General features: G+C 44.1%; 1 protein-coding gene across 1 annotated transcript in view; it reads right to left on the bottom strand.

Annotated features, from left to right (window-relative positions):
• Positions 1-14,109, bottom strand: part of Pdss2 (decaprenyl diphosphate synthase subunit 2) — a 214,939-nt gene that overhangs the window by 136,589 nt on the left and 64,241 nt on the right. The window contains exon 2 of the mRNA XM_021173960.3: positions 4,970-5,104. Within this exon, the coding sequence (XP_021029619.1) occupies positions 4,970-5,104 (135 nt within the window). The remainder of the gene's footprint in view (positions 1-4,969; positions 5,105-14,109) is intronic.

Below are 14,109 nucleotides of genomic sequence, written 5' to 3'. Positions count from 1 at the left end.
GAACATCCAGCAATTCTCTGTGGTTTCTTCCCAAGTATTTGGAGCACAGGCATGTTCCACCATATTGTTTATACACTTATGTGTTTCCTAGCTTGATGCTAAGGTCTCTGGGAGCAAATAATCTACAGTATTCAGCTTATACTGCTTACAAACTGTGTAGTGCCTGGTGCATAGAAAGCATTTAACAGCTGTTAAGCAGGACTTTGGGGTATGGAATGCAGCAAGGCCTGAAAGGTAAAGGTGGAAGGAGGAATGCTTAGAGACAGAGACCAGAGACAGTTGTTAAAATCTAGACAGGAAGTAACAAAGGCAGGAAACAGGAGTGCAAATGGATGGCTAGAAATGAGACCAGCAGAAATGTGAATGCTTGACTCACAGGGCACAGAACACAAAGGTTGGGAGCTACCGAGATGAAATTTTTGAGGATGAGGGCTTAGCAGTACAGTGATAGCACTGGCCCAAACAGAAAGGTGTATTATGTAAACACCTGCTGCTGCTAACAGGGTAAGCATCCACTTAAGTGTTGTGGATTTGGCTTATTGCTTATGTTAATTGAGTTCCCAAATTACAGGGGAATTTGTAAATCTACCTGTAAGATGCAGCATCCCCCACCTCCCAAGTTGGCTTTAACTGCCAGTGGCCAATGGCTGGGCAGGGAGACAGAGACAGGGCTAGTACCTCCAAGTCATGGAAGCAGAGCGATCAGGCCTGAGAGCTGGAGAAGTGAGAGCATGCAGCCACTCAAGAGCAGGGGAAGAGTGGCCCCAGCCCCTCTCCTGACAGGGTCTGGGACAGCAAACATGGATTATAGATTCTATAAAGTAAGTAACAATTCAGGAGTACTGGAGGGGAGGTGCTGGCAACATGGAAGTTTGAGAGTGGCCCAACCGATGAGCTGCTTTGGGCATATTAAAAATAAGGTGGAGTGTGTGCGTGCGTGTGTGTGTGTGTGTGTCTCCTTCTTTTGAGAATCCAGAGTATCATGGTGGGTGGTGAGGAAGGCCAGCAGCCACCAGCAGGGCGATTTGAGTAGTAATCAGAACTAATACTACATTTAAGTGCCTTAAAGTGGACTTTCCTTCATCATGCTGGCATAGATACTGACAGACAGGTTGGTGCTCTTCCAAGGAGTGATCCAGAGAGCACAGCATCTTAGAATGGGCCTCCAAGAGCATCTGCTTCATCATGCATCATAGTGCAGGATTTTGACGGTAGGAATAGCAACACTTTGAAGTTCCTATCATTAATATGAATTATTTAACACTTGATGAAAATATTAATTTGGAAGCCTTTTTAATTTATCTCCAAACTACTAGGGTTATATTGTTAATATAAACAGCACTTTTTCTGTGAATATATTAGATAGATTTCAGACAGATAGCCCAGCTAACTAACTGCAAGGGAAGCTGGGAAACACAGCCTAGCTGGGTACTAGGAAAGAGAAGAATATGTTTGTTAAATGTGTTTCAGAAAGGAAAATGTATTCCATTTGTAGGAATTGTTTTGGGTTTTAACATGGAGTCTCCTTATATAGCTTGGGCTAGATCTGAACTCACTATGTAGCCCAGGTTGGTGTTAAACTTGTGGTCTTGTCTCCACTTTAGCCTTTGATGTTCCAGTTAGTGCATTAATATGTACAGCTTGTAACTTGTTTTTAACTACGAGTTACAGGAGAATAATTTGAATTGGCTCTTTCAAAACAATTGAGAAAGCGGCACCACTGGGAACTATTTCACTCAGGCTTCCTGTGTTGGCACACTGTACTAGCGTGGGAGAGGCTGCGGGGTGGGGTGGGGATCATGAGTTCAGGAACACCCTATGTTAGGCTGCCGGTTTCAGGCTACCCTGGACTCCACAGCAAGGCCACACTGCCTGTAAAATAACACTAACAGCAATGGCAACCATTGGGATTTCTTGAAATTTAATAATACTACATTTAAGCTTAATATGTATTTTATTTGCTAAAAATTCCTTTTGTACCCAAAACAAAAATATTTTATTAGTAGTAAAATGGGAAGTTACAAAAGTTTTTCATTATAGTTAAAGATATTTGCAAATTTAGTTAAAAAAAAACTGTACTAGAAGCTGAGCTCAAGGACTAGAGCATGCTAGGCAAGTGCTTGACCACTGAGATTTGTCTCCAGCCTGTTGCTATATTCGCTATTGACCTTACAATTAATTTTTTAAGGTTAAGATTAGTAAAATAAACTCTAAAGCTGATATTGTTGGCACAAGGCTTGGATAGATGCTTATTGCACATTTTTATAAATGTGGGTCTCATGTCTTTCTCCCAAGTACACTTATTCCATTGTAGCCCAAATTCTGTCTTTCTTAGCTATTATGTGCTAAGTCTGCAGCACCGGTTATATCCTGAGGCCAAACAAAAGTGATCACCTAACTCACTCTGGGTCCCTTAGGTGATTCACTCCAGTCCCATTAGCTGACATCAAAGTCAAGCTAAAGAGGAAAAAAAAAAAAACACCAACAATATAAACCCCAGTAGTTGGAGGTAAATTAAAAAGCTTCCAAATCAGTACTTTCCTCAAATGTTAAATAATTCACTGTGGCATTATAGATACAAGCCTCCAGCAAAAGTTACACTTGAATAATTAAGGAAGCAGGAGACAAACAAATTGACTTCTGTGGTACAGAAACAAACTGGTGGCCTACCAAACTCCTATGCCAAATTACATTTTACATTAACAAGTGTGTAAAACACCCATGCAACTGATAAATTGCTACATCAAGTCTGATTACAGAAAATGGCCTAGAATTATGTCAGGGTTACTCCTAAACATAACTGAGATTCTATGCTCTCAAGTTAAAAACTCATGTAGATTATTTTAAAAGATTTTTGAGATTTGGGGGTGGGGGTTGTTCTTTGGTTTTAGTTTTTTTTTTTTTGAGACAGGGTCTTGTTCTGTAGCTCCTCAGATGTGATTCTTCTGCCTTGGTATTCCAAGCACTGGGACTGCAGGCATGTGTCCCTATGTACAGTGTTCTCCGGAAAGCTTTTATGTGCCTGCTGTGAGCTAATTTTCCAGATAGAAGTTCTGTCTGGTCTGCTGAGACTCTGTTACAAGGATGAACAATAGAGTTGTTTCAGAGAGGGTGATAAGAAAGCAGAGACCTGAGCAAACAGCATGGGGCACCATATACATACAGATATCACCCCCCACACACACCCAGTTACAGAACTATCTATCTACAATAAAAACAGGATTTCAATCCAACTTTGTCAACTCCTATCCAGTAGATTTTTTGATAAATCTTGACTTCTAGAATGTCTGTATCTTCTGTGACAGGAGAATGATTCACTTCTGAACACCTGTCATGTATGGAACTGCACTTTTAAAAGGCTAAGAAATAATCAAGTACAGCTGTCATTTACCTCACACACATGTGCACAGCTGGCATTTACCTCACACACATGTGCACAGCCAGCATTTACCTCACACACATGTGCACAGCCAGTGTTTACGTCATACACATATGCACAGCTGGCATTTACCTCACACACATGTGCACAGCCAGCATTTACCTCACTCACATGTGCACAGCCAGCATTTACCTCACACACATGTGCACAGCTGGCATTTACCTCAAACACATGTGCACAGCCAGCATTTACCTCACACACATGTGCACAGCCAGTGTTTACGTCATACACATATGCACAGCTGGCATTTACCTCACACACATGTGCACAGCCAGCATTTACCTCACTCACATGTGCACAGCCAGCATTTACCTCACACACATGTGCACAGCTGGCATTTACCTCAAACACATGTGCACAGCCAGCATTTACCTCACACACATGTGCACAGCCGGTGTTTAAGTCATACACATATGCACAGCTGGTGTTTACCTCATATACATGTATATAGCTGGTGTTTACCTCATACACATGTGGCACAGCTGGCATTTACCTTATACACATGTACACAGCTGGTGTTTACCTCATACACATGCGCACAGTTATCTGGATGTACAAGCTGACAGATGACAAGCAGGGCGGGCTCAAAGTCAGGAAGCAGGAAATCAGTGGAGCTCCTGACAGGACTGAGATGTGTGAGCGGGTTGCTAATAGTCATTCTAAATCTTTTGTGTATTTATTTTCTCATAGTCTGAGCTAAATTTGCTTGAGTTTTCTACAAAATATATAAGGTAAAAGTTTTGAGCTCTAACAGAGGCAGTATGGAGGGGCTAGATAGACATCTTTTCATTTGCAAGTTTCTCAAGACATTCTTACACGAGGATCTGGGGGTGGGGGTGGACATAACAATTTAGCATCTACCCTAATGTACAAGAGAAACAAACTATTGAAAGAGAAAAGGCAGGTGAACATGAGAGAAGTGACCTTGGCCTGACCTTTCTGCACTTGCTGTATATAATGTGTGACAATGTCTCTGCATTTGGGAATTTGTTCTCTCAAGAGTAAAGTGAGCATGACAGCTCTTCTAGTGACATTAGAAAGAGCCAACAGGTAACTCACAAAGGACTAGTGACCTCACGACACAAAACAAATACAAATCAATTCAAACACTGAAATAGATCCCTGTATATCCCTTCTACTGAAGATTCCGAGATGAGAAGGAAAAAAAAAAAAAAAAAAAAAAGAGAGAGAGAGAGAGATCTACCAAATGATGCTGGCTGTTTGCACAGACCACCACGCACATGCGTGAAGATCAGAGAACAGCTTTTTGGGAGTTGCCTGTGTCCTTCTACCTCAAAGGTCCTTGAGTAGAAAGCTCAAGCCATCAAGGTTTCTCAACAGGAAATTTTACTGCTGAGCCACCTCAGGGGCTCCAAACTCTAATTTTAAAAGCAATATAAATATAAACAATGGGCTTTAATTTATATAATATAAATTATATATATAATTTTATATCTGACTTAGAATCAGGAAATGATGAGGGGACAAATAGTGATTTTGCAATCCAGAGAGCAATGCTGGAAGACTCACCATGAGTATACCCCACTGACCATGTCATAGTTCTGACATGAAGCGTTCCGAGTGCTGGGCCCCGCAGCCTTTGATATGAGGAGCACGACCAGGCCCCGCAGTTGTAGGTTATGCCGGCTGTCGTGTACGAGGGCCCTGTTAACAAACACACAGAGAAGAGGTGACACACTTTCCCAAGGCTGGACAGATCGAGCTGTAGATGGCTATAAAAACGGTCAAATTTCTAAGACCTGACACTAGGACTGTTGTTTTTTAACAAACAGAATTATGGAGGAAAGCCTAACGCACACGCAGCACATTCAGAAGACAGCTAGAGAATGTGACGGGGTTTTTTAAAGTAACACTCTCAGTGTGGGTCTGGCACTATGGCTCCCTTCTCTTTCTGGGCCCTGCCCTTGGCTAATGCCTACCCTGCACCTTTTCCTTTTCTTACGGTGCCAGGTTGGAATCTGCAGCCTTCTGCGTGCTCAGTAAGGTGCCCACAAGCACGCTGCACTCCACTCCAGGCTGCGCTCCTTCCTTCACTATCTGCTATCAAAGGGACGTTGCAGCTTAGACCTGCTTTGTAATAGCTGGCTTTGCTAGACAGACTGCAGCAGTGGGCTCAGGGCAGGCGGGCCTATGCTTGACAAACTCTTCTGTTATTCAGCAATGACAGGTGTGATTCAGAGGCTGTGTCCTGGATGGAGGACTGACTGAAGTGTGGGGTGCCAAGGTGGCACATGGCAGGAAACTTCATAACTGTATTCTTGTTGTTGTTGTTGTTGTTTTGGTCTCTCTCTCTCTCCATTTTCTGTCTCCTGCTTTTGATTCCCACATCTAACAAGTTTTCCCCACTTTTCTAATGAACAGGAGGATCTCCCATAGTTTTTCTTTTTTTTTTTTTTTTTTAAAGATTTATTTATTATATGTAAGTACACTGTAGCTGTCTTCAGACACTCCAGAAGAGGGCACCAGATCTCGTTGCAGATGGTTGTGAGCCACCATGTGGTTGCTGGGATTTGAACTCTGGACCTTCGGAAGAGCAGTCGGGTGCTCTTACCCACTGAGCCATCTCACCAGCCCTCCCATAGTTTTTCTACTTCACCAAGTAGTAGATCTCTAATGGAATTCCCACTCCAATGGCATCTCATTGAAACATTTGCCTCTTTCAGAACGTGGTACAGAAAGATGAGGGAAAGAATATGAAAAGGCTGGTGGGCAAAACAAGAGAATGCTCCAAGAAGCCCAGCTTCTGACCCTTAGTCACATAAGACTGGGGCTAGCAACCTAGAGGGCAGACGACAGTTTGAGTAAATGAAACGTCCCCCCCAAACAGTCTCTTTAACTCCATTAACACCATTAAAAACAGCACTGGGATAAACTGATATGATAACTCCCCAAAGCTTAATATTCATTCACAAACAAAAGAGAAGATCAAGCCTGTCTTCTGGGCATAAAACCCCCAGAATCTCAATGGACACTGCAAATCTTCCATGCTATAATCCAGGTCACTCTTACAGAATGCCAGCCTCAGTCTTCCATCAAGGAGGGATACTGGCCAGCAGAACCATATCCAGACGCTGGCAAAATCACGCTGGGGTTGCACAGCTCCTGGGTTCTGAAGCATTTCTACTTCAGATTAGGGATCTGCAACCAGTTTAAAGTCCATGCAAATACTCTCACATCTGAAACCCCTGAAGTTGGAATGGTTTCCAGTCCCAAGTACTTTGAGAGAGGATACTCAGCCTGTGTGCCACAGGTGTGGCTGTTGGTAGGAAAACAGTGATGCTCATGCTCTCAGTGTTACTCGGTCAAACCCTCAGCGAACAGCAATTCCTGTCTAACACTACTGAGATGTGGTCTGTCTTTGTACAGACAACACCTTGGATTAAAAGCACTTGTCAGATGTGGTACAAACTGATTTAGTGGACGAATGAGGCTGTGAAAACCAGAAATACTAAGTAGGTGGCAACAGCACTTCCATGAGAGCTAAGGAGTCTGGGGAGGGGCTGAGCTGGAGAACATGTGGGGGCAGGTGTTCTGGGGAAGCGAGGCTGTGGAGGTGAACAGAGAGCATGGTGTCAGGAGCAGGCTGTGAGGGGTGGGGGAACTGAGAGGCACAGCATGAGGGGATGGGGAGGAGAAGCCGGGCAGCCTTTGGACTGACAGTAAGAGATGGAGCCTCAGCACACCAAATGGCTTTACATGACTAGAAGACTACAGCAGCCTCTACTGATGCTTAAAAACATCTACTGATGTTGCTGGAAAAGACTAAAGGGTGACACAGTCTCTGCGATATTCCACAGGCATCTAGGAGTTTTCCTTATTTTGTGGTTGTCAATAATTTCATTTTACTATATTATTTTATCTCCCACAAGTATAACAAATATAAAAGCAAAAAGCCCTTCACTGTTATTGGTGTTGTAAATGAAAGCACTGTGTAACCCGCATCATTAAACCGCTGCAAGGCTGTTTATGTTTGATTGGTATAAACAAGTCTCACCGCTCACATATCCATTTGCCTAGTGAACTCTGAAGGCTTCCGTGCATGAGGAAGGCACTATGCTAGCCAGGTACAGGTGCTATGGCAAGCAAAACCAGGCAAGAGCTTAGGATCAAGCACAAGAAATAGAAATAACCACTAATACAATGTAAAACCACAGCTGTAATAAACGCTTCCACAGGCTTGCTTGAGGAAGTAGTGCCTGAGCTGACGTCCAAAGAAGAACAGATGGAAAAGGAACCTGAGAGAGAAAGGGGAAGAAGAGTGGCCTCCTAGTCCAGGTATGACCTAGGGGACACAGGGACTCAACCACCAGGCTAAACAATCTATAGCAATAGGTTTGTTCTTTATCCAAGGAACACTGGGAAGTTACTACAGTATTTTTATTAAAGCAAATGAAAAGAAACAAAACAAGAACTGTCTTGTGGAAAGATGACAAGGTGGTGGTGGGCCCAGGATGTAACCACATGGTATAAGACATCTGGAGAGGTGCCTTTTGTGATACTCACCGAGAATTATGGGACTAGCTTAATGCACATCCAGAGATGAGTCAAACCTAAAATAACAATTTTAATTCAACTCAAATAGAATTTGCACTTTTGACAGTCCTAGAAAAATCACTTAATATGAATGTACAACTAATTTTAAATACTATTAATTCTAAAAAGTCTGTAAATTATATTTGGGGGTTGTCTTAGTCAGGGTTTCTATTCCTGCACAAAACATCATGACCAAGAAGCAAGTTGGGGAGGAAAGGGTTTATTCAGCTTACACTTCCATACTTCTGTTCATCACCAAGGAAGTCAGGGCTGGAACTCAAGCAGAACAGGAAGCAGAAGCTGATGCAGAGGCCATGGAGGGATGTTCCTTACTGGCTTGCTTGCTCTGGCTTGCTCAGCCTGCTCTCTTATAGAACCAAGACTACCAACCCAGGGATGGTCCTACCCACAAGGGGCCTTTCCCCCTTGATCACTAATTGAGAAAATGCCTTACAGTTGGATCTCATGGAGGCATTTCCTCAACTGAAGCTCCTTTCTCTGTGATAACTCCAGCCTGTGTCAACTTGACACAAAACTAGCCAGTACAGGGGTAAAAACCAAATCACACCAAACCAACCAACCAACCAACCAAACAAACAAACCATACCAAACAAACAAAAACCAAAAAACCCAACCTATTTTGAATTTTAGGCTGGCCTGAAATTCATTGTCTAGCTCAAGCTGGCTTTGACCTTGAGGCAATTCTCTTGCCTCTGCCTTTCAAGTGTTGGGATTACAGGTGTGAGCTACCATGCCCAGTGCTGTTGAAAGCTTTGCCTCTCCCAAAATTCTAGTGTGGCTCTAAGATGACTAACTTACTTACTAGGGGAACTGAGTTCTTAGAAGGTAGGCTGAGACAAGGCTTTGGGCCAGGCAGCCTCCCATGTTAGAGCCCCGGCTCAGGCAGTGGCACACTCAGAGGCCAGCTCCCGTCAGCCGCCCGCGCCATCACATCTGCAATGGTTAACACACTTCTCTTCCTTAATTCAATTTTCTACCTCAACATCTCAAATCACCACTATGACACCTTGTTAAAACACATCCTCTTAAATTGATTTAATACAAATCTGTCGAGATGGAGGGACACACAAAGAATAGGAACTGTAAGAAAGCAGTTATTACAAAAAGCTCCTAATACATTTGAATATAACAGCGCCCAGAGAAGAGCTTCCTGCTGGAGGTGGTCCTCAGTCCTGGAGTAGAGAATGGGAAGAGAGCAGGCTGAGGCTCCATCACTGCAGTGAGGAAAAGGAGTACCTCATAGAAAGGAGCACAAGAAGCAGTGACAGGAAGGGCAGAGTGGGAACAGGTTCAGGACTGGGACAGGTCCATTTAGGCATGAGACTCACAGAAACAAGCCCGGTTAGCAGAGAGCCAAAGGATGATGTGCCTTGGGACTCAGGTGTAGTCTGGACTTCTAAAAGCAATCTGGAGGCTTGGACAGCTTGTCAGGAAGATAGTGATGCAATTAGTGCTAAAAACTAAAACTGTTCCCTGGGCCTAATACCATGATGACAACATGCTGGATGCAGAGGAAATGAGAGGGAAGACCAGTGAGGGACACCTCATCCAGCAGCCTGGGGAGAGATAATGAGGGCTGCAATTAGGGCAGTGCAGTGAAGGGGTGAAGAAGAGCTGGAAGACACAGCGCAGCAGCGGAGGTGGCCCTGGGCAGCTGGCTCACTGACTGGAACTGGGGAACAGAGGAAAGGCCGTGGCTAAAGAGTCAAACCTCTCTGTTAAGCATAATGATACACCTAGGAGAAGTTGGAAATAAATCTAATAGGGAATTGATGAGTTCATTTTTGACATGTTAATTTTGAATCCACGGAGGATTTCCAGATGGAGATGCCCAGTGGGGAGCTGGAAATGCTCTGGTACAAATTTAATGGGTTCTTCATGGAAGTGATGGCTGAGACACGGAAGCTGACGGATGAAGGTGTCCTGGGGTGGGGGTTGGGGGGGAGAGAAAACAAGAGAAGGAAAACAATGACAGAAAAAGCTAAGAAAAGGGAAAAAATAGATATGGTGGTACATACCAGACGTTCTAGTTTCAATTTTGTTTTTTGAGACAGGGTCTGTCTACATAACCCTGGCTGTCTCGGAACACACTATGTAGACCAGGCTGGCCTCCAACTCTTCCACTTACCTCTTCCTCCAGAGCTCCATACTACAAATTCTAACATGCAGGAGGTTGAAGGTTTATAGCAAGCCTAAGTAAGGCCTGTCTGGACTACACAGCAGGACTTTGTCTCAAAAAACTAACTAAATATATGCATGCATGCATACGTCCTTAGAAATGAAATCCTGGGAACTCTTAAGTTTAGGGGACTTAGGAAGAATTAGTAACCAATATAAAGGAATGCATGCTACCCACAAATATAAGTCACCAAGACATAGATAAAGAAATATAAACACACTAATGGTGAGAGCAGAGGACTGCAGCCCGGCACTATACACAAACTGAGGCCAGTGGCAGCCTGTCAGAACATACCGCACTGTAGTTTTCTGTCGACCTGACACAAGCTACAGTCATTTGGGAAGAAGAAACCTCAACAACAACATAAAAATGACCCTACCAGACTGGCCAGTGGGCAAGCTTTTGGTCCACTTCTTGATTGATGATTGGTGTGAGAGGGCCCAGCACATGTGGGCAGTGCTGCCCCTGGACTACTGATCCCAGGTGCTGTAAGATGCAGGCTAAGTAAGCCATTGGGCACTTCGTCAGATCCTGCCTGCACGTTCCTGCTTTGACTTCTCTGGATGATGGACTACAAGGTGTAAAATAAAATAAACCCTTTCTTCCTCAGGTTGCTTTTGGTCACAGTGTCTTATCACGTCAATAGAAAGCCTAAGGCACATACACAGTCCTCTTAAATTCTATCTATTCATGTGTGGAGGTGGGTAGGCGGTGCTTATGTTTGTGCAAGTGTGTGTCTGCAAATATAAACGCATGAATGTGGAGGGCAGAGAACAACATGCAGGAATCAGTTTTCTCCTCTTCCACTATGACACATGGAGAGCACAGGGCTTAAGCTTGGGTCTCCAGATTTTTCCAGAAAGTGCCTTTACCCCTCTAAGCCATCTCACCAGTCCAGTGGCTGCTTCTTTTAGGCCTTTTGGGGGTATTTACTATGAACTTGTAAGTTCTTTACCACACAGAATAATAAAATTGCCTGCAAGCGTGACACAGACGACAGGCATGGCATACTGTGAAGTCAAGTACCAGCTATTTTCTCACAAAAACCATGCTAGAAGTTCCTAGTGACATCCTTTTATAAATAAGGAAAATTAGCGAGGAGACTTGGAAAAGTTTAATAATTACTGGCCACATTAGCATTAGTCAATTAGAAATGGAAGTGCCAAAATTTAAAAGTATTTGGGCTTGCAAGCCTAATCCTTCATGCCTTGAGGTAACTCTGCTGACTGTCCCTGTCACAAGCCTGTATGAAGTCTAGATGGCTCAGGAGGCACTTACACACGCACACGCACACATTTCCCCTAGGGGTCTAGCACAGGTATTGCTGTGACTGGTGACTGGTCCAAAACACAGGCAAGTCCCTGTGGCAGTGGTTCTCAACCTGTGAGTCTCGACCTCCTGAGGGGAATTGAACAATCCTTTCACAAGGATTGCATATCAGACATCCTGCATGTTAGATACTTACATTACAATTCATCACAGTGGCAAAATTAGTTATGAAGTAGCAATGAAAATTGGGGGTCTCCACAGCATGAGGAACTGTATCAAAGGGTCAGAGAATCAGGAAGGCTGAGAAGCACTGCTCTGTGGTCATGACTGGTGCTAAAAGGCAAAGCTGTGATTAGTCCACACACTTGTCCGGCTATAGAAGAAGATTCCTCAGGTACAGTGAGGCAGCTGGAAGAAACTCAGCCCCTCCAATGGCTTCTCCTTATCTACTTTCAGTACACAAGCTGGGCTAGCAACAGAGAAGTATGAGAAGCAGAAGACAGGGCAGTGACTACTGCAGAGCAGTCCTGTAGACAGTGGCCAAACTGTAGAAGGGGCCAGGCAGCTAATGCTCGATGGCTAAAGCAACAGCTGAATGGCTCAGTGGCCAGGGCAGAAGAAGGGCAGTGAGCTCAGGAGACTACAGAAGGATCCAAGGCTGTGGGGGTCCAAAGGAGATAGCCTGCAGCTTCCAGTCACCAGGAAGCTGTCAAGTCTTTGGGGTCTAGGATCTCAGACCTCAGTTGAGAGTTGTAATTCTGGTCACTGCCAAAGGTTGAATAATCTTGATATCTAGGCCTTCCTGGGAGCTGTGATGCCATTTGCAGAGAAGGGCTGGGAAACCCTGACTGGCCAGGCATACAAGAGAGCTCATACTCATGGGCTAAAGGTTCCTGTGGTGGGTTGAATAGGAATGGCCTCCATAGACTCCTGTTTGAATGCTTGGTCATCAGGGAGTGCCACTATTAAGAGGTGTGTCACTGTGGGGCCAGGCTTTGAGGCAACACCTAGTATGGCACTCTCCTTCTGCTGCCTTCTGATCAAAACATAGAACTCTGAGCTGATAATGGACTAAACCTCTGAACTGTAAGCCAGCTCCAACTAAATGTTGTCCTTTAAAAGAATTGCTATAGCCACAGTATCTCTTCACAGCAAAAGAAACCCTAACTAAGACAGTCCCCTTATCTGGTCACTGCCAAAGGTTGAATAATCTTGATATCTAGGCCTTCCTAGATATCACGTGAGTGTCTGAGGACTGGGGTTACACTTGCTGCTGCTTCAGCCTGCCCACTGTTGAACACTCTATGCAGCTGAACACTGGGGGAAACTATAGCTGATGGAGACCAGCACTTAAAAGAACTCCCTGCTGACCCATGAGTCTATGTAAAAGAACCCTGAACAGCTATATTGCCAGTTGACTGGAAATACAGCCATTCCACTCTGAAGTCCTGAATCGCTCTTCCTAAATTATGACTCCTTTAAAAGTGATAAAGTTACACACAGTAAAAGCCCCAACACACTCTAACGAACATGCTGTGCTGTGTTATTTGAATACCATGTAAAGGAAGTTAGTTACTACTGATAAAAACGGGCCACAAGGGACCTATTCCTTATGCACAGTCTCTGTGCCTTCCTTTTCCATTTGAAAGAACTGGCTGGCATCACTGTTGCATAGTGCCTTGCCCACACTTTGGATAGAAAGTGGAAGTGCTGTCTGATGGAGGGCAGTGGTGGGTATTGGGGCACAGTAAAACCTTTTTCTTCTTAAGAAGACTTCTTATGCTTTTAAACCATGTGCATGTGTCTGTGTGCTGTGTTGATAAGCAGGTGTCTGCACTAGACAGAGGCACTGGGAGTCCTGGAATACTGGGAACCTAACTCAAGATGTCTACAAGAGCAATACTCACTCTTAACTACAGAGCCCCATGGGGAGATCTTTTCACATTGTGGAAGGAGAGAATTGACTCCTGAAACCTTTCCAGCAGAGACAAACAGATCCCTGGGGCTTCCAGGCCAGACAACCTGGCCTTCATGGCAAGTGCCAGGCCAGGCCAGTGAAAAATCCTGTCACTCACAAAAGGTGGATGGCACCCACGATGGTTCTCGTGCCTCCATATGAGACCACACACACACACACACACACAACTTACCACTTAGAACCATTATCATTTAATAGATTCAAAACCCTCTCTCTGTAAACCTAGGTGGCAGAGAATCACCCGGGGGGGGGGGGGACTCCCTCTAATGCTAAAATCTAGAAAGAGAATATGTTTTACTACTCAAGATACTCAGAAACATAATATAAAAGGTGGATGCCCAATTCTAACAAACATGGGGTTGGGGTGATTAATAAGACTCCTAACAATGCTTATAATTATGTCCCCAGCTAAAATAGAAATTACAGACACTCCTGAGGCACCACAGGTAACTGGAGCCCTGGGGATACGCTCATCTTTTCCTACCTTGGGGAACTTTGTTGGTTTGTTTGCTGACTGAAACTTTCTAAATTAAATTTGTGACTAACTAATGAACTACAACTATGGTTTTCAAATCATACAATGTAATATGTTAGAGTAAAAAAATGGAAAAGTAAATGTTTAAATAAGAATAAGCCAGCTAGCCGGGCATGGTGGCGCACACCTTTAAT

This window comes from Mus caroli, unplaced genomic scaffold (assembly GCF_978045245.1).
Source record: "Mus caroli unplaced genomic scaffold, Mus_caroli_1 scaffold_9, whole genome shotgun sequence".
Classification (NCBI taxonomy): domain Eukaryota; kingdom Metazoa; phylum Chordata; class Mammalia; order Rodentia; family Muridae; genus Mus; species Mus caroli.
The sequence above is the reverse complement of the archived record's forward strand: the minus strand, read 5'-3'. Positions and strand labels throughout refer to the sequence as shown.